The sequence below is a fragment of the Pempheris klunzingeri genome, chromosome 21 (genome assembly GCF_042242105.1).
Source record: "Pempheris klunzingeri isolate RE-2024b chromosome 21, fPemKlu1.hap1, whole genome shotgun sequence".
Lineage (NCBI taxonomy): Eukaryota > Metazoa > Chordata > Actinopteri > Acropomatiformes > Pempheridae > Pempheris > Pempheris klunzingeri.
In genome coordinates, this window is record NC_092032.1 from 15674897 (window position 1) to 15700508 (window position 25612).

Sequence of the window (25612 nt, forward strand, 5' to 3'; positions counted from 1 at the left end):
GACAAGAAATTAATCTCTCAGCCGCCTTACTGTTGATGTTTACCAGAGAGCAGCTGCCACCAAAAATACAAAATATTTGTAGAATATATACATGCATATTACAAATATAGCTGGCTGTGAAAATTCAAGAAAACCTGAGAACTTTTCATACAGTGGTTACATTGTTTAACTTTAATATAACTGTTTATCCTAAAACAAACCTTGTTTTTGGATGTACTTAATCATTTTCTTGTCTTTAAAGTGGTCAAAGAAGTACTAGAATCTGCCTGTTTATTGCCCACTAAGCGTTTAAAGTGCTAAAATCTGCAAACTCTTACAAAAAGACCAAAAGACCACAGTGATACATTTCATGTCTTACACTTACAGGTAAAAATAAATGATGGTGGTGTGATAACGTGGCTTGGCATGAAAAATGCTTTAATCACTTCCCTCTCTGTGAAAATAAATGAAATAATTTCATCTTCAAATGTAAAATTCTTTGGCTTCCTGCTTTTTATGATCAATCAACACAGCTAATTCTGCTGAGATCTGTAACTTCCACAAGCACAAATGTAAGTACAAAAGAACAACACTGTGGGTTCCCTTTTATTCTTAAAATTTTATGTACAAGTGTGACTGATTTATTTTTTTTAATGTACATTCAATATAGAAAGTTTATATACGCAATATTACATTGAACATTTCACAAATTGCACTAGTCTTTCACATAGATTCATTATCAGAGTCAACGTCATTCGTCATGTCTTAGCAGAAGCTCATTTCCGGTGGTTATTATTCACTTATAAATATTCTAGTGCTTTTTGCATTCTGGGGGGGGTGGGGATGAGGAGAATTACTTTAAAAAAATGTGAGGCCAGAAAGGCGAGAGAGCAGAATGAACTTTGAATTAAGATCAGAGGAATGAACAGGCTGGACAGTTGGAGAGCAGATCTGTGTCTGACCAAACCAGACAAAAGGGGTCAAGTGACATTTTCTTCTGGGGAAACAGGTCAGAGAAATCATACACATATATTTTCCTGATTTCTTATTTTAACATTTTTTCTGTTTCCGTATGCAAATCCATTACGTAGACCAGCAAATGAAATGCTAATGTAAGAGGTGGATAGGTCCAAACAAGGCCAAATACCCCCTTTTCTGGATTTCAGGTAAGTGGAGCCAAATAGCCAATTGGGATATGTCAAAGAGGAATAAGACAATAGAGAAGAGACAGGTAACGTGTAATAAACCTCAATGTCTTTCTCATGAAAAAAAAACAAAATCTAGAGTAAAAAATATATTCATACAAAAAGTAAACTCTTCTGTGTGCCATTGGAAGAAACAAGAAAAGTCAGGCAGAAAGAAAAGAAATGTGGTCATCCATTAAAACAATTTCAAAGTGTTTATGAAGACTTGAGTGCCGTTTTTAAGGGGAGAGGAGAGTGATGCTGGAGGAGGTGTTGCAGAGATTTTGGTGACGGTCAATGACGGCCTGCTCTCCTCCCGTCTTTCCTCGCTCTCCGTCCCCTCGTCTGGGAGCTGAACAGTCCCTCTCTGAGCTGTGGCCGTGAAGCTGCAGGGCGGTCTGGGTGCCTGAGCGTGACGGTGTTGTGTGTCCATCAGCCTTGGTCTCCGATGTCGTTGTCCACGGGGGGTGGGACGCTGGGCATTACCGTGGTGCCAGTTCCTGCTGTAAGGTAACCTGCTACTCCTGGACCTGCGGGTGACAGCAAGACGGGTGAGACTCAGCAGCGGTGTGACTGGGCCGGACAGCTGGAGCACTAATGGTGAGCTACAATGATGCACTAAACCAAGAGACATGGAGGAGGGGGGATCACATCTGATTTTGGCCCAATTATTAGACGATTTTACCAAATAATCAAGGAGAGGTTACAGAGGCTGCTGAATATAATAGAATGTCCTACTGGGCGTGTAACAGAAATGTACTAATTTATTTAAATGATATTAGTTTAATAATTAAAAGTAGGTTTATAGGAGATGTTTATAAGCTAACCTGTGAGTCTATCAAAGCTGTCCTGTCCTTCTGGACATGGTTGCATGATAAATGATCTAATGTTAACCAGAAGGGGGTTATTATTACTATAAGTCTTTATTAGGCTTTGCTAAAAAGCATGTGTAGAGGAATATTAATAATAGAATTCTAAGCAAATATATTGCAACACTTAAGACAAACAGTCTTACCAAGACAATTCAATAATTTATGATCGTATTTAAGTCAACGATTCATCTGGGGAAGATCAGGGATTGATCAGTTTAGCTAATCTTTAGGAGCCTTTTCATCTTTGTTGGGGCAACATCTTTGTCCTACTACACAAACACTTGCTTTGTATGACAAATTTGGAAGGTTGGGTTAGGGTTATTTTTTGTATTTTAAATAAGAATACACTACACCACTTTAACAATTACAATCAGGGATTGTTTTAACTCAGCTTTTTAACGAGTAACTTCAACAAAAAAAACTTTTTTGTGGGGGGTCAGTTATAGGGCAAACTCATTTTTTGTTTTATTTCTACAGGCTTTATTGTTTTCTGGCCGACAGCAGACTGACGGTCCCTTGGCCTTTCCCAAACCACATCACATGGGGGAATAATCATATTCATGTGTGAATGTCAGGGGCATGTTTTCCTGCCAACTTTCGAGGTCAATTCCTGAAACTGATAAAGACTGGATGGATGGAGGTGAAGATGGTATGACATTATCCATAGCGCTGCGAAGATGGAGAAGGGGGAATGGAAAGTTGAGTGTGGGTCAAAGATGGAGGTTAAGCGACAAGGAATGGCAGTAGGAGCAAAGTCTACCTGCATCAGAGCAAGAGAGAGGAGGGCTGTGAGGCCCCTGCTTAGGAGTCTAGAGCCCACCTCGCAGTGGGCTGCTGGCAGCCAGGAGAGAAGGAGTGGATACCCCTAAGGAGGAAAAGTGGAGGACAAACAGGAAGGGAAGGACAGAGCCAGGAAGTGACAGGATGTGGGGAGAGAAAAGGTTGCTGGGTTTAAGCACAAGTGAGGAGACAGCCACAAGGTGGTTTTTAGGATAAAGCAAAGCAATAAGATTTAACAAAAGGTCAGAGAAAGGCGCTCAAGACTTACCGTTTAAACGCTCAAAGAAAAAAGTGTCAACAGCTTTGCCTTTTAATTAAAATGTTTTGTGATTTTGTGTTCCAATTGCAGGTCAAGTCCATAGAAATACTTTACCTGTAAGGTAACCTGCGGTCTGAGACTCTGAGATGAAAAGATCATGTTTCTGGTCTTTGAAGGCACTCCACACCGAGGACCTCGCTAGAATCTCATTCACCTGTAAAGCAGCCATTACAAAAAGTGTTTCAAATAAATAACTGCAATTAATAATAAACAACAATTAATACTGGATTTAACGGACTATCCTGCTGCTTATGAATTCATACCATACCTGTTCTCCGAACTGCAGACTGCGAGTCATGGACTTGAGAGCCTTTACTATCTGGGCCTTGGTGGCTGATGGGTTATCTAACGTTTCCAGGCCAGTTCCTTCCAGTAGCTTCAGGAGGTAGGGAACCAGCTCCACTCTTAAAGCCTTTTCAATTCATATGCAAAATATACCATCACTTATTTAACATGGTCATCGACATGATGTTTGCAACAAAAACAGAAATAAATGGTGACAGATTACCTGAGCCACTAGTTCTGTCTGCTCCTTCTGGAACATGCGATTGAGGGCTTCACAAGCCAGTCCGGCCATGTCTGCCCGAGATTTCATTCCAGCCATGAGGGGTCCGATAGTGTCCAGAGAGGCCATGGAGCGTACACACAGCTATACGTGACAGATAGAAGTAACAAAGTTAGTGTATCATGCTGCAGAAGGTCAGTTATAAATCATTTATTGATTGGAGTGTTGTGAATATTTTGAAAATGTTATATCTGGATTCAGATATTAGTACTTCAAATACAGCCGCAGTAAATATTCAGAATTGATTGTGGAAGTCCTGAAAATGAAAAAGGTCAACTCTAGGTCTATATTTGGCTCCTCACCTCATTGTCTGATAGCACGTGGATGAGGCGGATGGAGCTCTTGGGCACGGCGTTGTTCTTGTGGTTGAGTGCTGCCAGGACGCGAGGCAGATGACCCAGAGGAGGAACCTGGTCGGCCAGCTGGCTCTGTGTGCTGAACAGACATACTGCTGCCGTGGTAACTGTCTCCAGGGCCTCACCCTGCAGGACATGTCGAGGAGAGGTGAAATTATTAGAGTAAGACAACAGAATGAGCGAAAATCTGAAATACTTTTCTGTCTCTCAGTAAAGCAGCTCACATTGGGGTTGTTTTTCTCCAGCAGCTCAGTCAGGGTCTCCAGGAGGGACACCAGGAACTCTCGGGGTTTGCGTAGCACCCAGCCTGGCTGAGCAATAAAGATGCGCAAGAAAACTCCCCCAACTTCTAGCTCGCCCTGTCCTGCTCCACAAGCCACTGTGAAGTCTTCTGGCATCTGAGCACACAAAGCAAAAAGTCATTGTCACATAAAATCGTATACAACACAGTACTGTTTTGTAGTAAGTTATGTATTTATTGCACTTACTCTCCAGTTCACATCAGGATTATCCTTCTGCTGTTTAAAGTGCCTGGAAAAATGTAAGAAAGTAAAGAACATGATGTTAGTCATTGTATATACTCCAATATTTCACACTTGTCACTCTCTAGTCTACTTGACTGGCGACAGGCTGAATGGGGTATCTAATTGGGCTTATGTCATACTCGAGCATCATCTCCCGCACAGTGGTGGACACTTTCTCCCTTGAGCTGTCATTCCAGATAAGTTCAGGGTTCTCGTGCGTTCCCTCGAATATGTGCACTGCTGCCTCGGCGTTGTCTCGCATGGCGTCCATGAACACACCAGGAAGGAAACGCATCAGCGTTAGACGCACCTGGAGAAAATGATCAAGGAGATGAGGATATATGATGACGCACGATAACGCAACAAGGACAGGAGTGATTTCTCTTTTTAATTTTTACATTTACATCTGACCAGACTGACCTTTGGCCCGACCAGCTTGTCTGAGGTCATTTTGGAGAAGAGCTCTGCAGTCTGTGTGCGAACCTGGGGGTGTGTGCAGTTACAGAAGAGGTCTAGCAAGTAGATCAGAGCACCTGGGGAACAAACAAATTAACATAAGTCCATGCTCTCAGAATTCACAAATATTTTTCAGGAAAAAAAAAAAGAATTACACCAACCTTTGGCCATCGCCTCTTTGACAATCTTTGTGTTGGAAGTCAGTGCATACAAGGTTTCCAGCACAATTTGCCTGCCTAAATGATGCAAAAAACATGTTTTACAACACACAATAAGTATTGAAGAGGCAGCAAAATGTAGAAATCAGTTTTTCTGTATACAGTGTGTCCTTACTGGAGGGCAGTGAGTGCAGCAGCAACAGCAGGTTGGACAACACCAGCGACTCAGCAATGTTGCTAACGCATTCTTGGTTTGACGTCACGGTATTCACAACCTGCAGAGGACACTAATATGACTAGACAGCACAGACATACTGGGAACTACAGTTATCAGATATCAGGACCAAGAACCTTTACCTCCAACACCAGCTGCTGTACTCTGCCAGCTCCATGAACCCGCAACAAAGAGAAGAGCAGTTTGAAATGGCCGATGCACTCTGACTCCGAACCTGAAATTATACAAAGATAGCTGCTTAGAGGCTCAAAACCTGAGACATCTAAATAAACCCCAAAAAAGCAACAGGTAAACCTGTTTAGACAATAAAGATGTCATATCTCACCAGGGTTGTTCTTGATGACATTGCGGAGAGCCTCTAAAGCCATCTCAGCGAAGCGGAGCCTCTCGGCGTGCTGCTGGGACTCCACCTTGTTACTTTGACTCATGGCCAGCAGAGTGTGAAGGTACTGGGCCTGGGAGCCTACGTAGTCCAGCAGACTGGCTGCAAATGCTTTTGGGTACTAAAAACATAGTAAGCATAGTAAAACACATAATGTCATTACAAATGGTTTTAAGTCTATTTTGTACAGAAAATAAGCGGCATAGATGATTGAATATGAAAAAATACTCCAAATAAAATTGATTTATAGTCAATGCTACTGTCGATATTCACAGCCATAATGAGTAGCTCTGTTCATGCTGTATTCCATATAAAACCCTTTGGTAGACAGAAGACTGACGAGACAGGGGAAACAGTAAATAAAGCAGAATTGGTTGTAATACCATCTTGTTCTTCCACTCACCTCAAGGGGGAAAGATGGTTGCTCATTGTAGACCCGAACAAAGATCTCCCCAACTATCAGCTCTTTGCTGTGATCATTGAACACAAACTCTGCACCGAAGCTTTCATCATTTTCTCCCTTTGAGGAGAACATAGAGAAGATGCACAATTAATTAATTGTCTTTGATTACCGATATAACTCATCAATAATGTGTCTGTTGTGTTTTATTTATATCGATTTAATATCTTAATTGACGCTCAACATATCACCTGTTATATGTTGTTGTGTGGAAATGTAATAACTTTGGAAAAGGGAAAAGTAAATATAAGTTATTCCTACCCTCTTGATGTTTCCCTCCTGTTGACCATCCAGGAACTCCATCAGTTCGGCTCTTGTTCCGTTGTTCCAGATCAAGTACGGGTTCTCCGAGTTACTATTGAGCAGCTTCAAGACCTAAATGCACAGCAGGGCATATGGAGCTCAGCTTTGTGTTGGGGTTCATGTGTGAAAATGTCATATCCCCTGCACAAACTTACCTCAGCAGGAGATCCTGTTCCCAGCTTCCTTGAGATGTATGGTGTCAGCATGGCTGCTAAGCTCTTGCGGATGGTGGGGTTCTCTGGAGGCGTGCCCTCGATGCCGTTGGTCTCTGAAACAGGATTGTTCCCGTCTGGGGTGAGTGGTGTCTGGGCGTAGCCTCCCAGACGGCTGAGAGCCACCAGGCTGAGCTTGGCCAGACTATTTGCAACCTCCTGTTGGTTTGTTTCTTGGCTAGCCTGCACGCCACTCTCCTCGTGAGTGTAGTCGTAGTTGAAGAGGTTGACCAGCAGGTGCCAGAGCACACCAGCGTGATACAGATGGGTCTGTAGGAAGAAATCCACTGCGAAGGAGCTCACACATTGGACTGCCAGAGCAGCAGTTTTTGGGAGTCCCTGAGAGGAAGCGAGGAAGACTACATGAGTCAAAGTTGAGAGAAATGCATCTTTCTAAATACTTGTTTAAGAAGCTGTTTAGCTGCAGAACAAGTATAATGCTAACATCAAAGGAGCTACGTGTAGAAGTAGAATACTGCTAAATAATGAGGAGACCAAAAACTGAAATGAATCACATCAGTGGAGCTTTTACATTTCAATCTGCACTTTGTCCAAATCCAGCTTGGAATGAAAATATTACTTTATGGCAAAAAGAAACTGTTTGTTAGAAGCTGGATTTAAAAAGAGGATGGCTTGTGCTAAAGATACACTTCCAGCATCTTTGTTCTCTTTAGTAAAGCAAAAGAGGAAATCTAAAATGGATAAAACACGCAACAACATGCAACTACAGGCTCCAGTATGCTACTAGCATCTTTTCAATATGGTTTGATGTCTCACAGAAAATTTAATGACAAATGGATGCTGGAAAAAAAAGTACAGACAGAGGATTATTTTTGTAATGACAAACTGAAAGTTAGGAATAAAGCAAATACAGTGGTTTGCAAGGTTCTCACCTTTCCATAGAACAAAATGTGACAGAGGTCTCTGATGATATTGGGCATTTCAATAATTTTTTCCCTGCATTCCTCGAACTGGGCTGCCACACTGTAGCACTTACAGATGTGCCCGCACACCTGTGACAAGTGTTAAACAAAGTGTTAAAGAAATCATCACAGATCGAACAGTATTCATCGCTGTAGAGAAAGGTGAAAAAAAAAAAAAAAAGAGTGCTTTGTGATCCTTTTACCTGTACAGCCATGTCATCAGGTTTGCTCGATGCAGTTAACACGGCGACACACCGAGAAAGAGCCTCCAACAACACCTAGTTAAATACAACATTACATTTATCATTTATTCAATCACAATTACCCACACCTACGTGTAGGTAGACAGCTACAACGTTTCATACTGGTTGATATTTCAGGATTTGTGAATGAGTGCACACCTCGATGCCGCTATCGCGGCGCAGCTCCTCTGCATTAAGAGCCGAGCAGTTGACAGTGTGAAAGGCCAGTTCAACAGCAGCAGGGAGGAGAGGGGAGGTCTTGGAGAACAGCAGATCATCCTCGGTTTCCATGGTGATCGTTTTGATGAGCATGGGGTAACCGGCATATTTGTAAGGTTCCAGTTCTGTGTTCAGACAATGAAGTGTCAAGAGGAGCAGCAATATTTAAAAATCTCTATCAACAACCAACACACATCAATGCACTTTTTACTGTAACAATTCAGAAAAATGTGTCTAAATTTCTTTCTAAATGTATGGATAGAAAGAATGAAAATTAAAGAAAGAAATTTGATCTATTTACATACCTTGTTTGTGTCGGTTGAACAGGATGCTCTGAGTTTTGAGGATGAGGATTATGTTTTCTGGGTCGGGGCCGTCCAGGATTCGGGAAGACTTTGTACAAAGGAACTCGTAGGCTTTGTTGACTTTCTCAAACATGTCCTGAAAGATACAAATTGAAATGAAATCTGTGGAAAAAGCTACAGTAAATAAGCCCTTCATGTCAGTAATGATTGTAATACGTACCCTGCCTTCTGGGTTCTTGTCAGGATGGTACTTCTGCGCCAGTCTGAAGTAAGCTTTCCTGATTTTACTCTCTTCATGCCTGGAAAGAAAATGCCAACATTCATTGAGTCATACTGTCTAATTCCTCATTATCTAACATTTTGATCTGTGGAAATACAGAGAGGTCTTCTCTGTACATCCTTGGTCAGATGTGTTTATTGCTACTCATCAATGAGGATGATTCAGGATACAAGACGAACAACAAATCAAAGGCCACTCACTGCCCCTGTCCTTTTGGGAGGTTGAGGACTTCGTAGGCATCATCTACAGACATAGATGGAGGCTTTTTCTCCACCTCCCTCTTCCAGGCTTCAAGAGTGTCTTTTAGCAGCTTTACCTGCAGGAATAAAGGTGGAGGATCATAATTTCATCAATGTGTGACAGACACTGATAAGAGGGTACAGGCTTGGATGAAGAAGGAAAAAAAGAGACATACAGCATCTCGAATGGGCCAGTTGGGGAAACGGGTGGTGTCGCACAAGTGCCTGAGGTAGTAGATGTTGCAGAAGAGCTCGTTGTCCAGCTGAGGGAAGCTGATCACTGGGATGGGGCAGTACTGGTAGAGAGCCCGTGTGTTGCTCTGCAGCCTGGGGCTGAAGTCAGCGACGTGGGCCGCTATCTTCTCGATCATCAACCGCCTTTAACAGACAAATCAAACACAATCTATTCAAATTTCTTTAAACCACATGCTGACTTTCACTCTACATTGTCCTTTAAAGCACACCCTGACATAATAGAGAGTAATTTCTACCTCATCTCGCTGCTCCAAATGGCCTCGGGTGTGTCAAACTCTCCAAGGAATATCTCTGAAAAGCGCTCAGCCTCGTAGTTCTCCAAGTAACACACCATGGCCTCAGGCAGCACCGGTCCCAGAACACTGCGCTGCACTATGTCCTGACCCTTAGACTGGGGAGGAGACACCACAGACAAATGTTCTTTTTAAAAGGTTGGATTCATATGATACAATCTGTTGTCATTTATACGGTAAAAATCCATATCAAAAAATAAATCAATTGTACCTCCTCTGATTTGAAGGCTTGTTTCAAATGCGTGTACTTCAGGAACCTAAAAAAAACAGGGGAATGTATCTGAGGTCATTATCAACACGTGCAATGTTATCCACATTATTCAGTCAAACTACTGAACAAAACGCAAAAGGCTAGAATGTCAAAGGAATAATTACTATCACGCAGAACAAAGAAATACATCCCGATTTTCAGTTGGTGTGGTGTTTTCAGCGTCAGTCATCAAGAGATCATGACAATAAAGAGACTGCATATAACGAGTATGTGTGCAATTTGTTATGTGTTTTCACCTTGCTACAGGAAGCACGTTGGAGCCCGTGTACATCATGATGAAGAAGAAGACTCCCGTTAAATAGAGGCGCTGCAGATTAGGGTTGTCCTGCATCACCAGGTACAAAACGTTTGCAACCTTTTCCACCAGGATCGGGTCAAAGGTCAGCAGCAGCTGGAGTGCACAAAAAAAGACAATGGAAACCATCAGAGTGTGATTTTATTTAACTCACAATTCGTCAAAGTGTATATAACAACATATAGAAAAATCTGGTTCAGGTTGTGCAATTACCTGGACAATGTGAGGGAGGCAAGCATTGTCAGTGATCATCCTCTTGATCTTAGGTAAAGGACGAATAATGGCATTATCTTGGTCCCTGAGTAAAAAGTAAATAAATCTGTTATAGTCACGGTCTAATGTCTCAAACAAAATCATCACAGGAGGTATTTTTCTGCTATACCCACCTGCTGGGGTAGTAGGAGCACATGGTGATGAGCATGTTAAGGATTAGTGTAGCCAGGTCGGACTCGTTCATCACTGCCTGTCCAGTGGCCAGGAGGCACCATTTTAGCTGGGGGATGGCCTGCAGGGGACGCCAACCATCCATCCCTTGAGCCCAGCAGCGTGTCTTCGGCGTTAAGACGCCTGTGTCCCAAAACTCCTGCATCTGGACACGGAAAGGTAAGAAACATAACATGAAAACAAGTAGGGGTGATTGCTGCAAAAGAAAGTAAGTAGCAACACTAAAAGAACATTGAACTCTTGAATTTTCAAATTGATTTCACTGATCACATACTTCCTCAAAACTGAACGGTCCTCTTCTTTCCTTGTCTGCGTTACCAAAGTACCACTCCTTCTCACTCTCCCTCTTCATGTCTGGTGATGCCTCCAGTACGTTGGTCTGTGGAAATAAACAAGACCTCTTATTGACACAATTGACAATAAGATTTAAAATTTCATACTTGGGTCAACATTTAATCAAAGCTCATGTGTGGCTCATGGAGAATTATAATACCACGTGTGATTAGCAGAACCGTTCTTCTTATATTGTTCTTTTCATAACTCATTAGTCAAAGCCATGTTTTTACCTGTAGGGGCACAGTCGCCCTGCTGGTATGCAGATGGGCCAAGGTGAGCAGATCCACCAATATTCGCACTCCGTTTGAGTCCATCACTTCCTTTACGTTTTTCTGCAGAAAATGAATTATCACTTAAATTAGATAGATGTGGGTGATGTTGGTAATCAGATAATTCTAAGAGGTACTGTTGAATTTAATAGTTTACCTTGTTGAGAATGAGTTTGTTGAGGAAGAGGATGAGTCTGTCTCTTTCCAGTTTGTCAGTACACTGCAAGCAAAGGAGAGCATTTGGATTACAAGGCAAGACAAGAACACAACATTAGTCCTTGTGATGAGAGTTAGTACTCACCCGGTCCAGCATGCCCACAATGTATTTTGTGTCTGTGAAGGGGCCAATCTCCTCGTAACACTTCCCATAGACTATTGCGAGCGCCTGCAGGCACAGGCACTTCATCGTAACTTTGGGTGTAAGCAGAAAGCGATGGTAGAGTTCATTGAAGAACTCATATCTACGAGTGAAAGGAGGGAGAAGCATGTATCATATTTTGTGGATTCTGTACAGAAGGATAATATTCGTGCAGTTTGTTTGGGTTGTTGTTGTACTGAAGTCTTACGATCTCTTGATGGCACTCGATTCTTCATTTTCATCCTCTTCAAGCAACAGACGCAGGTAATAATCCCCAATCTTTATCTCATCTGAAAGGCACTCATATTTCACCTGCAAACAAGAACGTGTGCAGACAGTTTTTGCTCACTGCATGTGTATTAGTTTAAGAAACAATCCTGAATTCCTCTGCAGGATTCACAGAGGTATCACAACATACTGGTACAAACCTCAAACTCTTGGTGGTTCCACGAGATGACGGTGGCACTGCCGAGCTCACGGTCCACGCTGAAGGAGCGCATCTCTCCCTCCAGAGCGTCCCGCAGCTCCTCCCTTGTCTTCAGGTTCCAGATGAGGTTGGACCGTGCGTGGTCGAGCTGGAATCTTAAGGACAGATGAGCAAAAAAATAGTGTTCAGTCCGTTAGATGACTTGAAGGTTGGAGGTTTATTGACACAAAAGTCACATTGTGTCCATCATGTGCTATGAATGCATCACATCTCAAAGTCCTTATGTAAGGCAAGTGTAACACGGCAAGCAGCAATTGGTCCTAGTGAGATACACAGCTCCTAAATACCTGGAGGTGACTGCTGTCTGAGTGAGACAAGAGCAGGTTCACTATAACACAAGCTGAAATTTTCTACCTGTAGTAGAAAAGCTCCCAGTTGACTTCAATCTTTATTCTCTGCCGTCTCTTCCTGAGGATGACAGGCTTTTGGTTTGGGTTCTGAAAACAAATGAAAAGCGTTAAACCTTGAGGAGCCGCTTCAAGTCAGTACATCATCAATCACAGCATTCAATATCTGTCCTTGTGAGTTGTGAAGTCAAAATGGCGACAACATGAAAAATGTTTTACGCAGACAAGAACACCAGAGATGAAATGAGTGGAACCAGCTTGTATAACTAAAAAGAAATGTTTTTGAGAGGGGAGAAAGTCAGACATTAGAACAATGACACAAAAGGAAAAACACCCCAAAACAATGTCATCACTGCACCAACACAGAAAAGAGGGTTATGAAAAGCAAAAACAAAAAAACCAAGATGGGATCCCAAAATTGGCTGCGTTCTGTAATTCTTCTTAGGCGAGACATAACCTTGCAGTTTATATACTATGTGAGGCATTTTGTGCTTCTCAAAATTAGAATTTCTCAAATCTGTTGAGTCATGGGGAAAGATGATGATGCCACTCAAGCCTTACAGCCTTAGGTCATGTACGACTTGTTATGTGCAAAATAAACATTTTTTCTCTTTGGTGCCATAAAGGAATAAAGCACACTTTCAGCATAATCAGAAAGGGTGTGAGCAATATAAAATAGTGTTCCAGAGGCTGTGCAGGCTGCTTGGTAAAGGTGCTTCCATTTATAATAATCCTAGACATGTCTCAAACTAAATGTGGTCATTATTTATTGATGAAAAACATTACAACTCCTCACAACATGTCCTCTATTGACAGCAGGACAACAAGAGATTATTGCATCTGTTTGAAGACACGTGGAAATCCTTTGCAGATGATAATAGGTCATCGCCCAGCTGAATTGAAAAACACACTCAATATGTCATTATGGAGATGGAAAAAATGGTATGGTCAAGAGAAAGAACATGGACAGAGAACAGGATCCCACTGGCCAGTCCTACTTACCAGATTATTTCTGTCCTGCTGCATTGTTTGACAGCAGGGAAACCACACAAGACAAGGGGAGGGCGGGGCAGAGACAACACAGAGAGATTATTGTTCCTTGGATCAAACACAGTTGAATCGAAACAAAAAGGGTCACAGGTCACCAGAGTACATACTACCAAGAGACTGATATGCAAAACTATCACTAAATCCTTCAGATTTATTAGCTGAAAATTCACTAAAATTATTTCAAGACTACATAATGAATTGCTAACAACAAATATACATGGAGCACGTGGCGCAAAGAAGAAACGATGGATGTGATTAAGGAACATTCAGTGAGAGCAAGCCAATCAAAACATGTAGTTGATCAGTTATTTTGTATCATTCAAAACAAAAGTGCAGAAAAGGAAAAGGAAGCCCATTGACATTCAAGTGCATTCACTTTTGAGGTAATAGCTTTTGATTTCAGTTTTGTAGAAATGCCAAAGAGCAGGCAGTAGTGGCCTGAGGTTTTATTAAAGCAGTTTAGACAACACTGCCAGTCTCAACCCACTCACACACATTTCAGAAAAACTACCAACTCAGCTTCAGTCTGAAGTGCCTCATCAACTGCATATAATTTTGACATTTAGTTCAAATTTCCATCCTGTGTTCTTTAAAAAAATAATAATAAGGCGACATTTGAATTCAAAGAACCCTTTGGTCACATTCTGACATTCCTGAAATGGAAAACTTTTGTCATAGCTAAAGAAAATGTCTGTCAATCACATATAAAAATGTGCACAAGCATTCTGAACAGCAAATATGGAAGGCACAGAAAAATCAAATATGATTGTATCTTCACATGTACGGTTTCCACAAAGTCAGGCAGCATCAAAGATGGCAGCGCTCTTCATGCAAAATAACAGCAGCACCTGAAAGAGTGTTATTGAGTTTGCCTCTGGGTTCAGCAGTACTGTTCAGCATCAGCAGGAGGAGCAACAGTTAGACACCTGAGCACACAAAGTCAGCAGCAGCAGCAGCTTGGCTGAGAGATAAATCAGCCCATTGGTTCTTTAGTAAAGAAAGAACAATCCTCACCTCCTTCTGGGCTATGCCCATTTTATCTCTCCAGTGCATCAACACTACATCAGCCTTCTCCTTGGCAAACTTCTCCACCTCTTTGGCTGCTTTGCCTGCTATCCGCTGCCACTCAGGCACCTTGTTTCGGTTTAGCTGGTCCTGTGACGAACAAATATAAAACAACAATTACAGATGGCAAACACTTTCTTATTGAGTTTTTTGTTCACTCTGCAAGAATCTACAGATGCGATGTCTTGTTCAGATACCGTGGCGATTTTTAAGTTGTCACGGATGTGCATTCTGTCCACATCTTTCTCCGGAACTGGATCAGGACTGTCCAGGTAAGCCAGCAGGCCTGTTGGCTGAGAGTGCACAAGACAAAATGAAATGGGTACAGGGTGCCTCAGCTGCCAGAGAAAAGCATTGGCTTACATCCTGGAATACTTTGCCTGCATCAGTATCATTAAACTAATAGCTTTTGCTGTGCATATTGGACAGGCATCAAATGTTTGTTTAAAAGTTTGGACAGGGGTGATGAGTAAACCTACCAGTATCCTCTTCAGGAGGTTCATGGCAACAGGGTTCTCTGCCGTCCACAGGCCCACAAGGTGACGACTCAGCTGCCTGATGAAGGAAGATCTAACATAAGCAGCTGAACCATTTGTTTGTTACAGCGCACGTCTCCCTGTTTATATACCGTCTCTGGATAAGAGTATTGGTAAAATACAATCGTGTAAATAAAGCAGCTGGAACCAACAACTCCAAATGACTACATTATGTGTGGGAGGCTGTGAATGTATTATTGGTTGGACCTGTTGGTGAGCATCCGCTGGTCAGCGCTGATGGTGAACAAAGACGTGTGCAGGTGTCTTGGTAGAGCTCCTTCACTCAAGGCCAGCTCCTGCATCTTAGTGGCTATTTCCTTGTCTCCCTCCTAACATTTGAACAAACACAGATTGGTTTCATTAAAAAGTATGAACACTAAAGACAATCCAATCATCATGACATTGTTCACACTATAAACCCCCTAACCAACCGGCATAAAGGCTTACCTCAATAATTGCCTTCATCACCAGGCCTGCTCCCTTAACTATCGCCATAGAGGGATGCTAGAGACAGGGAGAGCATAATTCAATACATAAGCCTCTACTGAATTTATATGAGTCATAATTAGGGTGAGAGAGCTTATCTAACAGTATGATCACAAAAGTGAAGTACCTGGAAGAGTTTGAACAAGGTGCGTCCATCGGCGGCAACCATCTCAAGCAGCATGTCAAACTGCTGCCCCTCCGTGGTTTCACTGTAGGGGGCGCAGAGGGCAAATGTCAAGAAGTCCAGTAAGGAGCTGATGACCAAAGCTCCCGTTCCGTGGTCCTGGAGAAAAAAAGGGAATGAGATTTTTGATACAAAAACATTTTATGAAACACACTGAGCTGAGGCTGCAACCAACTCGCTGACAATAAAAAGAAATGTACCACATTAGTGATGAATTTTTCAAGGAGGTTTTCCAGGAACTTCTTAGAGGACAGCAGAGAGGCCTTGTTCAGCTGCTCCTGCCTCAGGTCGTAGTCATCGTGCATCGGCTGCAGTGACACACGAAACAAAAAGGTTAGGTCAGTGGAGTCCCACCTTGGATGCATTTCAGAGTATGTGATAGTGTTCGTGTATGCATTTGGTTGATATTGAGGGGACACTTACACACATAAGAGCGCAGAGCATGTCTACAGCAGCATGTGTCACACCGTTGTTGTTGCGTTTTAAAGCTTTTACCGTCTTTACTCCCAACTTTTCCCTGAACCTGGAACACACAAACGCACATTTACAGATTTACCAATAATATTTAAACAACCATGGCTTCAAAAAGTTGAGGACCAACAGAAACATAACAGAATATAAACCATACACAATATTGTATTATTTAAAGAGGTCTGGGGTTGGATACACAAAGAATTCATTGCTTCAGAGGTGGCTTGCTGTTTCTTTTATTCATTATCAGTCACATCTTCCACTGAACTACAAAGTGTACCGATATAAAACAAGGTCTTCCCTAATAAACCATTGATGTTTGTATATTTTTAGTGATCTGTGTCTACAAGCTGTGTGAAGGAAACACCAAGATACTCTGGCAATGAATCTTTCAGGAAAACCAATTATGGAGCATTTGCTTCACAGGAACAAATAATAAACAGTAAATACAGTTCCTCTCATACATCTCAGTGACCCATAAAGGTTCTTGAATATTGTGATGTACAGAAATCTAAAGGACAAAATGGGCAATGCAAAGTGGGAGAGAGGAGGAGGCACAAAAATAAGTATGTATGAGATGGTGAGAGTGGAAGGTCAAGACAAATCGAGGCAGACAGATCGACTGAGTGACATAACCTCCCTTTCTGAAGAGCCCGTATAAAAGCCCGAGATGAAAGCAGAGCAAAGATAAAAGAGGAGAAGGCCGACTGACAGACAGCTAAGAAAGAAACTCTGGAAAAGAACAAGAGGGACAGAAAGCAAAGACAAGGGCAAAAGGGCAGACTGAGATGTATGGATTCATATTTACGTTGCATCTGTGACTCCAGACCCTTGACCAGACCTTGGAATGACAGAGCGTGCCTGTTACCAGCAGCTCAACAAAAATCTTATTTCAAAGAAGTAGAAGGTAGAGATAAAGTGGAATAACTGCGGCATTCTTACTTGGGCAGCTGCGTGAAAGCCTGGAAGCCAGCCTTGGAGGCCACCAAGCGTCGAATGGCCTGGAAATGGCTCTCCAACTCAGCGTTAAGAGCCGGCAGCTCTGCCTCCTGGGATAGAAGAGCCAGGATGGCGTTGTTGATGAGCTTCTCTTTGTTCTCGGAGAAAAGACCCTGAAGAGAAAGGAGAGAGAAAGAGAAAGAGATCAAGACAGTGAAATGTGTATGAATCCTGCCTGGGCAAATGGATACACAGAAATTGAACACACTCACATCTTGGGTTACTGCATGCAGCACTCCGCTGTAGGATATGTTGGCGTTGAATCTGTAGACGGCATCTGCAAAGTTTCCGTCTAAGCAAAGGAGGGAGGGATTAATATATATCACCTAAAAGTCTACAGCTAAACTTGTGGCTGTGTGACACACTTAAGGCACAAAGTGGCCCCAGTTTGTACCTCATGTACAACTATTTAATGGAGTCACAGACCTAAGCATCCAATGAAACAAGAAACAAAACCACAAAACAGCAAATCAGGTCACATAACAGATCTGGTGGCATTTATAGAATCCTCAAAACCTCCTCGAATCATCTGGATGACAAAAACGTTAGCTATCAGTTATATTGACATACATTTATGTTCTGTTTCAATATTTTATATTTTCATACACCATAACTCATTAATATGCTGCTTGTCTTACAAATTATCTTTTTTTTTGTCTACCTGGATTAGAGAGTTAAGATACAACCTGAGAAATATTTTAACATTATTCTCTTACAACTCAAGAAATATTTTTTCATCCAGATGGTTCAAAGAGTCTTTGAGGATTCTGGAAACGTGTCCAGGACAGCAGTAAGTGTTGAGAAAGTAAGTGAAAGCTCTGTAGCTGGAACGTAACGCTAACATGTGAGAGGCATGAACTGAGGAAAGGCACAGCTGTGCTTTGATGTAAATGCTAATGGTTGCACACTAACATTCTCATGATTACCACGCTGACATGCTTATGTTTAGCAGGTTTTCCATAATACCATGCTATTGCTTGCCAATTAGTACTAAACACAAAGTACAGCTGAGGTTGGTCATAAACTAAAAAAAAAAATTAAAAAAAAATTAAAGTGATGACCAAAGTCAGAAGGATTCATCCTCTGGGGACCAAGAAGGTCTTTACAAAATTGAACGTCAGTACATATAATAACTGCAATTACCGTGGCTAAAAAACACTGCTAACGTGCAAACTACGGTCTAAATTCAAATAAACATCTACATCTAAACCAACTTAAACTAATGGTATAAAATCCAGTTGAACCTGAAGAGAGGAAGGTCTTGGACTTACTAGGAGGTGCTGCCAGGAATTTAAGATGCAAACTCTCCACCTCTTCATCCACGGGCATGCTAAGTAGGCCCCATCTTTGTCCTCGCTGCGTGGGGGCCATCTTGACACACACGTCCCTGTTGCCTGATGCACGCACTCCATCAAGTAGGCTGGCTAACAGGGAGTCCCTACAGACACATACAAACAGACTCAGGTAAATGCTTTACTAATGATCTGTGTTATGAAGAAAGAACAGCGAGCGCTCAAAAGCTGGAAAGAGTTGAGGATGGAAAGAAGACACATATACACAAGCAGATGACTCATCTTGCAAATAACGTAAACAGCACAGCTGGGCAAATAGTGTAAACATTTAACAAACCCCTCCGCGTACCTTTCTGTGGAGGAAAACTTTCTGATCTGACCTCTGATGAATTCAACTGTAAACACCTGAGGGTTGTCTACGTCACAGATGAGAGCAAATACCTGAAGGGAAATGAGACAGAAGACAAGAGTGAGGGAAAAAAAAAGAGAGGGAGGGGAGGGGAGGGAAGAGCGTTTACTCATATCACACAGACACAGACAGAAAAAAATGGTTTTCAGACTGAATGTTTCAGCCAAAACTCTTCCTGACTTGTTGTCAGTGCAGTTCCTGCTCGCTCACCTCTCCGAAGGGTTTGATGGTGACTATGTTGTATGAAGCTGGGTCTCTCTCCACTAAACACGTCTCTGTCAGGGCCAGTATGCGCTTAACAGGCTCCTAAGAAAATACAGCACAAAGATGAAAACTGACACTAAGAAAACTGATTAAGTACATGGTAATTCAAGAAAGAAAGACTAAAATACTAAGACTAAAATAATAAATGTTGCCATCTAAGGTCATCAAAGCACTGGGCATCATAAAGCACCAGTTTATCACCATAATGATCTTAAATACCCCAAAAGCCAAATCTTAACGATTTACAAATCTTGTGAATGCTAAGATTCTGTGAATTTAAGACCTTTTTTGAAATAAAAATTCAAGCTCTCAAACACAACATACATAAAAAATTCAGTTCAGAAACCATAAATGTGCAATATGGAAAAATACAAGGAGAGTGTTCTAACCACGTGTCGCGGGGTGATCTTCTGCACCACAAACTCAGCCAGTGAAGTGATGCTCTCGTCTGAGCTGTACTTCCCCAATCTGTCCGTCACAAAATTCTCGAAAGTCAGGGCCTCCTTCCTCAGTCGTAGCATAATACCAATGAAGTTCCCAGCATGCTCTATGGCGCTGCGGATGATGTCATCTCGGTGCTCTGAGGCGAACAGATGCTGAAAGAAAGAATCAATGGGAATAGGAAATCTTAACGTTGTCAAGACAACGCATAACAGTAGCACTGAGTATATGCACAGACACACGCACACACACTCTGTGATTGCATACCAGCCTGCTGAAGCCCCCATAAAGGATGCAGAATCCTCCCTGGTAATCAGAGACCTCGACGAAGCCCTCTACGTTACGATAGTCATAGGAGCACACGACCCGGTTGGTGTGCGGGTCGATCTGGTCGATGCCGCCGGGTGTCACCTCTAAGCTCACTGGCTTCCGTGTGTCACTCCAGTGGTGCTTGTAGCAGTTGTAGCGCTGTTTAGCACACGTGTTGGAAAACATTCATTTTGGTGTTACCACAGAGGCGAAAATATACTCAAATTAATAACATTTCTTTAAAGATATCATGACTTACCCTGCCGGTTATCTTTCCCTCTGAAAATTCTGTTCTGAATCTCTGCGAATAAGAAAAATAAAGAAACAGGGCATAAGTCAAACAGGTGGCTGTTAAATCGCCCCTGTGTAGCACTTATGAAGTGCTGTCTTTGTTGCAAAATTGCAAATAGATTTAATTAGCTCTGAGGGGAAATAGCCCTCCTCATTGCTGTTTCAAAACACCTCAGCATAATGAGTTTATTTCTTCAAAGCAACAAATTATCTGCTGATTCACATTTGTGCTAAACACCTACAGTGAGTCAAAGGGCCTGTGATTTGCAAGCACTGCATTCCTACACAGAGCACTGTACGTTTTTTCAGACAACGCAGCAGAATGTGCAGCTATGGCAACACTAGAAAGCATGAATTAGTCACATCAAAGATCACTTTTAATAAATATGTTTGTTAGGTCTGGTCAGTCGTTGTGAAGTGATGCTGCCGAGAGCGTTTGTCCTCACCAGCGCTTCTGTGAGCAGCTCTGTCCGGTGCTCTGTTGAGAACTTGAGCGTTTCAGACTTCTTGCCGCTGCCTTTGCGGAATGTGAGGTTGAACTCTGTTCCCTGACCTTTTCCTACTGGGCCAATACCACAGATGTCTCCATAAGGCCACTGGTACCAGACGCAGCAAAAAAAACAGAAATAAACATATTGTTATTCTCACACATTCAAAAATATGTTATGGCATAGCATTTATAAGCAGTATCTAGACATTTAATACATTTTTCTGTACACAGATGTGCTTATTCATGTATTTAACAGTTTGTAATAAACCATTTATAAATGCAAAATGGGGCATTCAGAGCAAAGTGTTACCAATGTTACTTTTCCACTGCTTAGTCTAGTTATTCCTTTAAAAACAAGCATGATCTCAGACTGGGGGAGGTTATGAGTGAGGTTTCTTTTATTAGGGGTATTGATTATGACATGTTCAATGTTCTAATCATTGTTATGACATGTTGTTGCACGTTCACTGCAGTGGCTTATTTAAAGGCTGAGCACAAGAAGTTAAAAACACTGCGTTTCAGCTTTTAGCAAAAGAGTAATGTGCTTCAAATTGATTTTCAATAGTCATGTGGATCCATGAACAGCACATCCCACAGGCACCTGTGAGGCGCTGATAGCTACAGCACAGAATGACACTGGAGTCTCTCTGTGACAGGCTGCATACATACTAACCTGATTTGTTACTTCTAGCGTGGTAGGGTTGTAAGTGGTAATGCCATGCGTACCCACTGAGAAGACTCGCTTGTACCTGGAACACAGAGATGGGATGAGTCAGACACACATCCTACCCATCATCAACACCTACAACAGCACAGGCAGCCACATAACGTTAACAATGAATGTGGGAAAGAGGCTGAATGTGTGGTGGCCTCTCAAACGTGTCAGGGTTAGCTGAAGCAAAGTTATTAGATCCAGACAGCCCTGATAACTCTGATCATTACTCTATTCACTTGTGGTCTCAAGATTTCCAATGTGCCAAACATACCTCATCACATAAAGCTACATTACATCTGAGAGAGGGCAGGATGGTGTGAAAGGAAATGGTCCATCTGCAGCCCCCACATCACCCTCTACAAGCCTATTATGAGTCAAGGACAGGTGACCTCACTGGGGCTGAGTTAACAGATGATATCATCCACATACAGGCTTATTATGGCTGTTTCTTTTAAGACATTTTTATGAGCCTATAGTTGAGATAAGACACAAAACGGGTGAAAAGATGATGAGAAACGATCGATAACTTCCACTTTCAAAACCGCACCAGCCAGACATTTAGCTGGATTGAAAATGTTTAACATGTAGCCTTAAAGGATAACTCCAGTATTTTTAAATCTTAAATCTACTCAACCAATACCAAAACGTTTTGTACCTACATTTCAAACCCAAAATATGTAAAATTATGGCTCATGTCATGAATACTTGCCAGGGAATAAGATTTTCTTTCTGTATATTTACTGCATTAGACCTCCCAGGGATTTACAATGAAATGTCACATGTTTTTGTTATAGGAGTTCTGTTATAATGAGTCACATTTACACACTGAAACAACTAATACGAATTTATCTGAACCGTAATGAGAGTAAGGCTCTCTCACGTAGTAAATAGGAAGTGAGAAATTCTCTTTTGCCAATCTTTCTTCATGTTATGCTGAGTGTGTGCGTGTGTGAAGCACATCTGTGTGCGCTGTGAGGTTTGCCAACAGTTTCAGTTGGTGTTTAATTTGAAAATGGGGCATTTGGCGGTTTTGGTTATGTAAAAAAATAAGTTGAGTGAGTTTGCTTTAGATGTGAACAAGTTTGTATTTGTTTTTGTATCTGGTATACATGCCTGTTCATCTGTGTACAACATGTTCTTTGCACTATTAGCCAGCACACTGAACATGCTGACTTGGCTCCTTTCTTTCTTGCACATCCCCAGTAGGCCTGTATAACATTAAGAGGTCTGGTGAAGTTACAGCTAGTCCTATCAAAATGAAGAGTAGAAGGAAGTCAAATTGAGAGGTTACTTCCGCATAATGCATTCCTACTTGTGTACTGAGCACATGACTAACATAAACAGACAGGGCAGGCAGTGACCTGAGGCAAGGCTGGAGTGGAATATTAGGTCCAGGCACATCCCACAGTGTGTCTCCTTCCTTCTCCACAGTTATACAAATGTCACGTCCTTTTTGTGCACCTCCCCCACTAGAAAGCCTATGTAAATGTATTCATTCTGTTTTCTCGTCACACTGAAGTTTCCTTTCCACTACTTTCTGCTTCCATCATCTTAGGACACAAAGTCTGAGACCGTGACTTTTTCCTGATGTCAGATTGCTGTCTCTCTGCCTGTCTTGACCTTGGTGCTAAGTGGCTGGTTTAGCTGGGTGTCAGCACACACCTAGTTAATTATTCATTCTCTGTGGACTGATATTTTTTTCTTAATTCTATTTTAGCACACAGGCATTATCCATTACTCTCTGGCTATTGTGCGTTTGCAAGGCCAATAATGCATAATAGCAACACAAAATACTGGATAACAAGGCCAGTCACTATGGTTTGTAGAAATCTACAAGGTCAATCTGTGAAAAAGTTTGTCCTGTATATGATGATCTCAGAGTTACTCTCCAAATCGTTTGAGCGGTGACCAAACAATTTCTTGCTTTTCCATATATACTACACTCAAAACTCTCACCGTAGAGATTTAATAGACACAGAGCTCATCTTTAACATTATGAAAGCATGCATAGCAGCATTAAGTTCACCATGAGGAACATTCCTCTGAAAGTTAACCAGACAGGCCGCTGAAAACAGACTGATTTTCTGAGTGAAGCATGCTAATAACAGTATAAATAGAAATGCAGTAAGTGCCTCTTTAGCCAACTCAATATGCAAGTGATGCAGTGATAAGTATGGCGGAGGGACTGGAGCTTTGCCTATAGAGATGCTGGGGTGAGTTGAGATTGAAGTGAATTTGAAGGGTAAATTACTGCATTGATTTAAAGATTCCACCGCATTGATTGATTGTAGAGAGATATATCTAAATAACTTTACCAGTATTTTTGCATGTTTTTGCTCATCTACAATAAATCACATATACTTGACGCCTCTGTTGACCATTTTACAACTCATGCTGCGGTGGTTCAGATTTCCATTCATTCAACGATATGAAAATCAACTAAGCAAACCTGAAACACCTCGACTGCATTTATTATTTAGTCTGTTTGACATAAAGTGCAGACGTAATGTTCACATTGATTTTCATACAGGACTGGAATGGATGGAAAACAGTAACTAACATGATACCATAGCAGGAAAACATTCACAAAAATCTGAATTACTCTGGTACGGTATGCCTTGAAAAACAGACGGCACTTATGGATATGTGATTTGTACTGAATGGCCCAAAACAGTAGTATGGTCCTTGAACTCTTCTATGAAGGAAGTATATGAGGAGAGATCAGTTTCATTCAGTCATACTGTACAACGTTTCTTAAGTGCTTTCCCTCCCACTTCAGGATTTCATAATGTATCATATTAAGCAACTTCCTGTGTCTGACTAAACCCTCTGTATAACCGCCTCTCCTTTTCTTTAAACTTAATTTCTCACAAAGAGCTGAAGATTTGTTTGACTGCATAAAAAGCCAGGACAACTCACTAGCAAACAAACACTAGCTGTGCAGAGAGTAGAGGAAGGAGAGCTGAATGTGAATAACAGGCCCACTACACAACGATGGGAACTGCTGAGTAGACTGAAAACCGTTATATGTAATTGACATAAAGTACAGAATATAGTTACAGCACATTACAGCACAAATACAATGAAGATGCAAGTAACAATGTTCTTTGAATGCCTTCATACTTCTGGTGCAGATTTTGAACCTATGCGCTCCCCCTTGCCATTTTCCATTCTATTTGTGCTATGCTTGAAACCCTTAAATGACACCGACAAGTCTTACAGAATCAAAAATCATGCAAATGCCTTTTATTAGGACAATGCAGAGAGACAGATCAAATATTCTCTGCAAGCTGGAGTCACAAGACTTGAGTTAAACATGATGAGCACAGAGAGAGGATGCAGTTGTAAAACTAAAGAAACACTAAAACAATAAAGGTCTGCTCTTACTTGAATTCTTCTGTAGAAAAAGATTGTTTCAATCTGAAACACTGTGAAACACTTTTCCTAAGAAATGTACAAAGGAAACCAGGCAGGAAACAAGGGAAACTGCAAAGCAACATCACCTCATGATGGCTATTTAAATTTCCCTTCAACTCCCCACACAACAGATACAACCAATATTTTCTCCTGACTCTCTCCTGACCAATCAGTAACTAAGAATTTGACAAAAACACATTTGAGCGTTTGTGTTAAACTTTGTACATGTGTTTGAATTAAAAAACTAGACATTTCTATCTGCACATTATAATTAAATAATGTCCTTTACACAGATGTAGTAGTTTTTGGAGAAGTTGTCACATCAAGTGATGCTGAATACTGTCTAATATACTCACCATTCATGTGACAAACATACTTTTTATAGATGGCTCAAGGGACATGCTAATCATAGATGAGTCTAATTAAAGTTTGCTTTTGGGAACATGCTCTGTATTCACAGTGAAGACCTCTGCTCCTTTCATCTGAGGCACAGTGACTGTTGAAGTCTGAGATGAACCTGAAACAGTTTCCTCTATCTAAGGCTATGGTTAATTAAACGATTAGGATCAGCTGCTATGTTTTCTAAATGTACCACTTTGCCACAATAATGCAAAGTGATTGCTATGTTTTTATTCCAGACTAAATTGGCTGATGAAAATCAAACTGGATAACTAGTTTTCCTGATTTACTGCCTGCTGAAGATAAAAGTAGCCCATATTATTGGAGGATGAAAGAGGATATCCCTCTCCTTCTCTTTCTATTGACCTATTAAAGCTCTATGTGATTTGAACCCTTTTCATGCAGCAGACAAGCAGAGGACGCAGGTCTACTGAATTGTGTTGGAA

General features: G+C 41.5%; 2 protein-coding genes across 4 annotated transcripts in view; one reads left to right on the forward strand and one right to left on the reverse strand.

Annotated features, from left to right (window-relative positions):
- The window catches only part of ccr9b (chemokine (C-C motif) receptor 9b), a 101131-nt gene that overhangs the window by 52949 nt on the left and 22570 nt on the right, over positions 1-25612 (forward strand). The window lies entirely within an intron of this gene.
- LOC139220772 (dnaJ homolog subfamily C member 13) overlaps positions 579-25612 on the reverse strand; it is a 31138-nt gene continuing 6104 nt past the window's right edge. For 2 of the 3 annotated variants that reach the window (XM_070852605.1, XM_070852607.1), the window contains exons 3-56: positions 21309-21384; positions 20592-20741; positions 20114-20155; positions 19813-20013; positions 19494-19700; positions 19051-19146; positions 18781-18872; positions 18411-18577; positions 17352-17431; positions 17083-17252; positions 16093-16192; positions 15870-15977; positions 15613-15768; positions 15447-15503; positions 15207-15328; positions 14943-15018; positions 14661-14756; positions 14413-14553; positions 13351-13368; positions 12356-12438; positions 11943-12096; positions 11723-11826; positions 11458-11617; positions 11314-11376; positions 11118-11219; positions 10826-10930; positions 10494-10696; positions 10321-10405; positions 10049-10203; positions 9753-9798; positions 9485-9639; positions 9170-9371; positions 8955-9070; positions 8695-8773; positions 8475-8610; positions 8110-8294; positions 7912-7986; positions 7679-7798; positions 6729-7124; positions 6532-6645; positions 6214-6330; positions 5754-5931; positions 5551-5642; positions 5369-5468; positions 5197-5271; positions 5000-5112; positions 4720-4889; positions 4544-4586; positions 4280-4453; positions 4002-4181; positions 3643-3783; positions 3403-3546; positions 3189-3288; positions 579-1693 (exon numbers count right to left, since the gene is read on the reverse strand). In XM_070852605.1, the coding sequence (XP_070708706.1) occupies positions 1596-1693; positions 3189-3288; positions 3403-3546; positions 3643-3783; positions 4002-4181; positions 4280-4453; positions 4544-4586; positions 4720-4889; positions 5000-5112; positions 5197-5271; positions 5369-5468; positions 5551-5642; positions 5754-5931; positions 6214-6330; positions 6532-6645; positions 6729-7124; positions 7679-7798; positions 7912-7986; positions 8110-8294; positions 8475-8610; positions 8695-8773; positions 8955-9070; positions 9170-9371; positions 9485-9639; positions 9753-9798; positions 10049-10203; positions 10321-10405; positions 10494-10696; positions 10826-10930; positions 11118-11219; positions 11314-11376; positions 11458-11617; positions 11723-11826; positions 11943-12096; positions 12356-12438; positions 13351-13368; positions 14413-14553; positions 14661-14756; positions 14943-15018; positions 15207-15328; positions 15447-15503; positions 15613-15768; positions 15870-15977; positions 16093-16192; positions 17083-17252; positions 17352-17431; positions 18411-18577; positions 18781-18872; positions 19051-19146; positions 19494-19700; positions 19813-20013; positions 20114-20155; positions 20592-20741; positions 21309-21384 (6718 nt within the window). In that variant the 3' untranslated portion in view covers positions 579-1595. The remainder of the gene's footprint in view (positions 1694-3188; positions 3289-3402; positions 3547-3642; positions 3784-4001; positions 4182-4279; positions 4454-4543; positions 4587-4719; positions 4890-4999; positions 5113-5196; positions 5272-5368; positions 5469-5550; positions 5643-5753; positions 5932-6213; positions 6331-6531; positions 6646-6728; positions 7125-7678; positions 7799-7911; positions 7987-8109; positions 8295-8474; positions 8611-8694; positions 8774-8954; positions 9071-9169; positions 9372-9484; positions 9640-9752; positions 9799-10048; positions 10204-10320; positions 10406-10493; positions 10697-10825; positions 10931-11117; positions 11220-11313; positions 11377-11457; positions 11618-11722; positions 11827-11942; positions 12097-12355; positions 12439-13350; positions 13369-14412; positions 14554-14660; positions 14757-14942; positions 15019-15206; positions 15329-15446; positions 15504-15612; positions 15769-15869; positions 15978-16092; positions 16193-17082; positions 17253-17351; positions 17432-18410; positions 18578-18780; positions 18873-19050; positions 19147-19493; positions 19701-19812; positions 20014-20113; positions 20156-20591; positions 20742-21308; positions 21385-25612) is intronic. The other variant, XM_070852606.1, reaches the window with a different exon arrangement.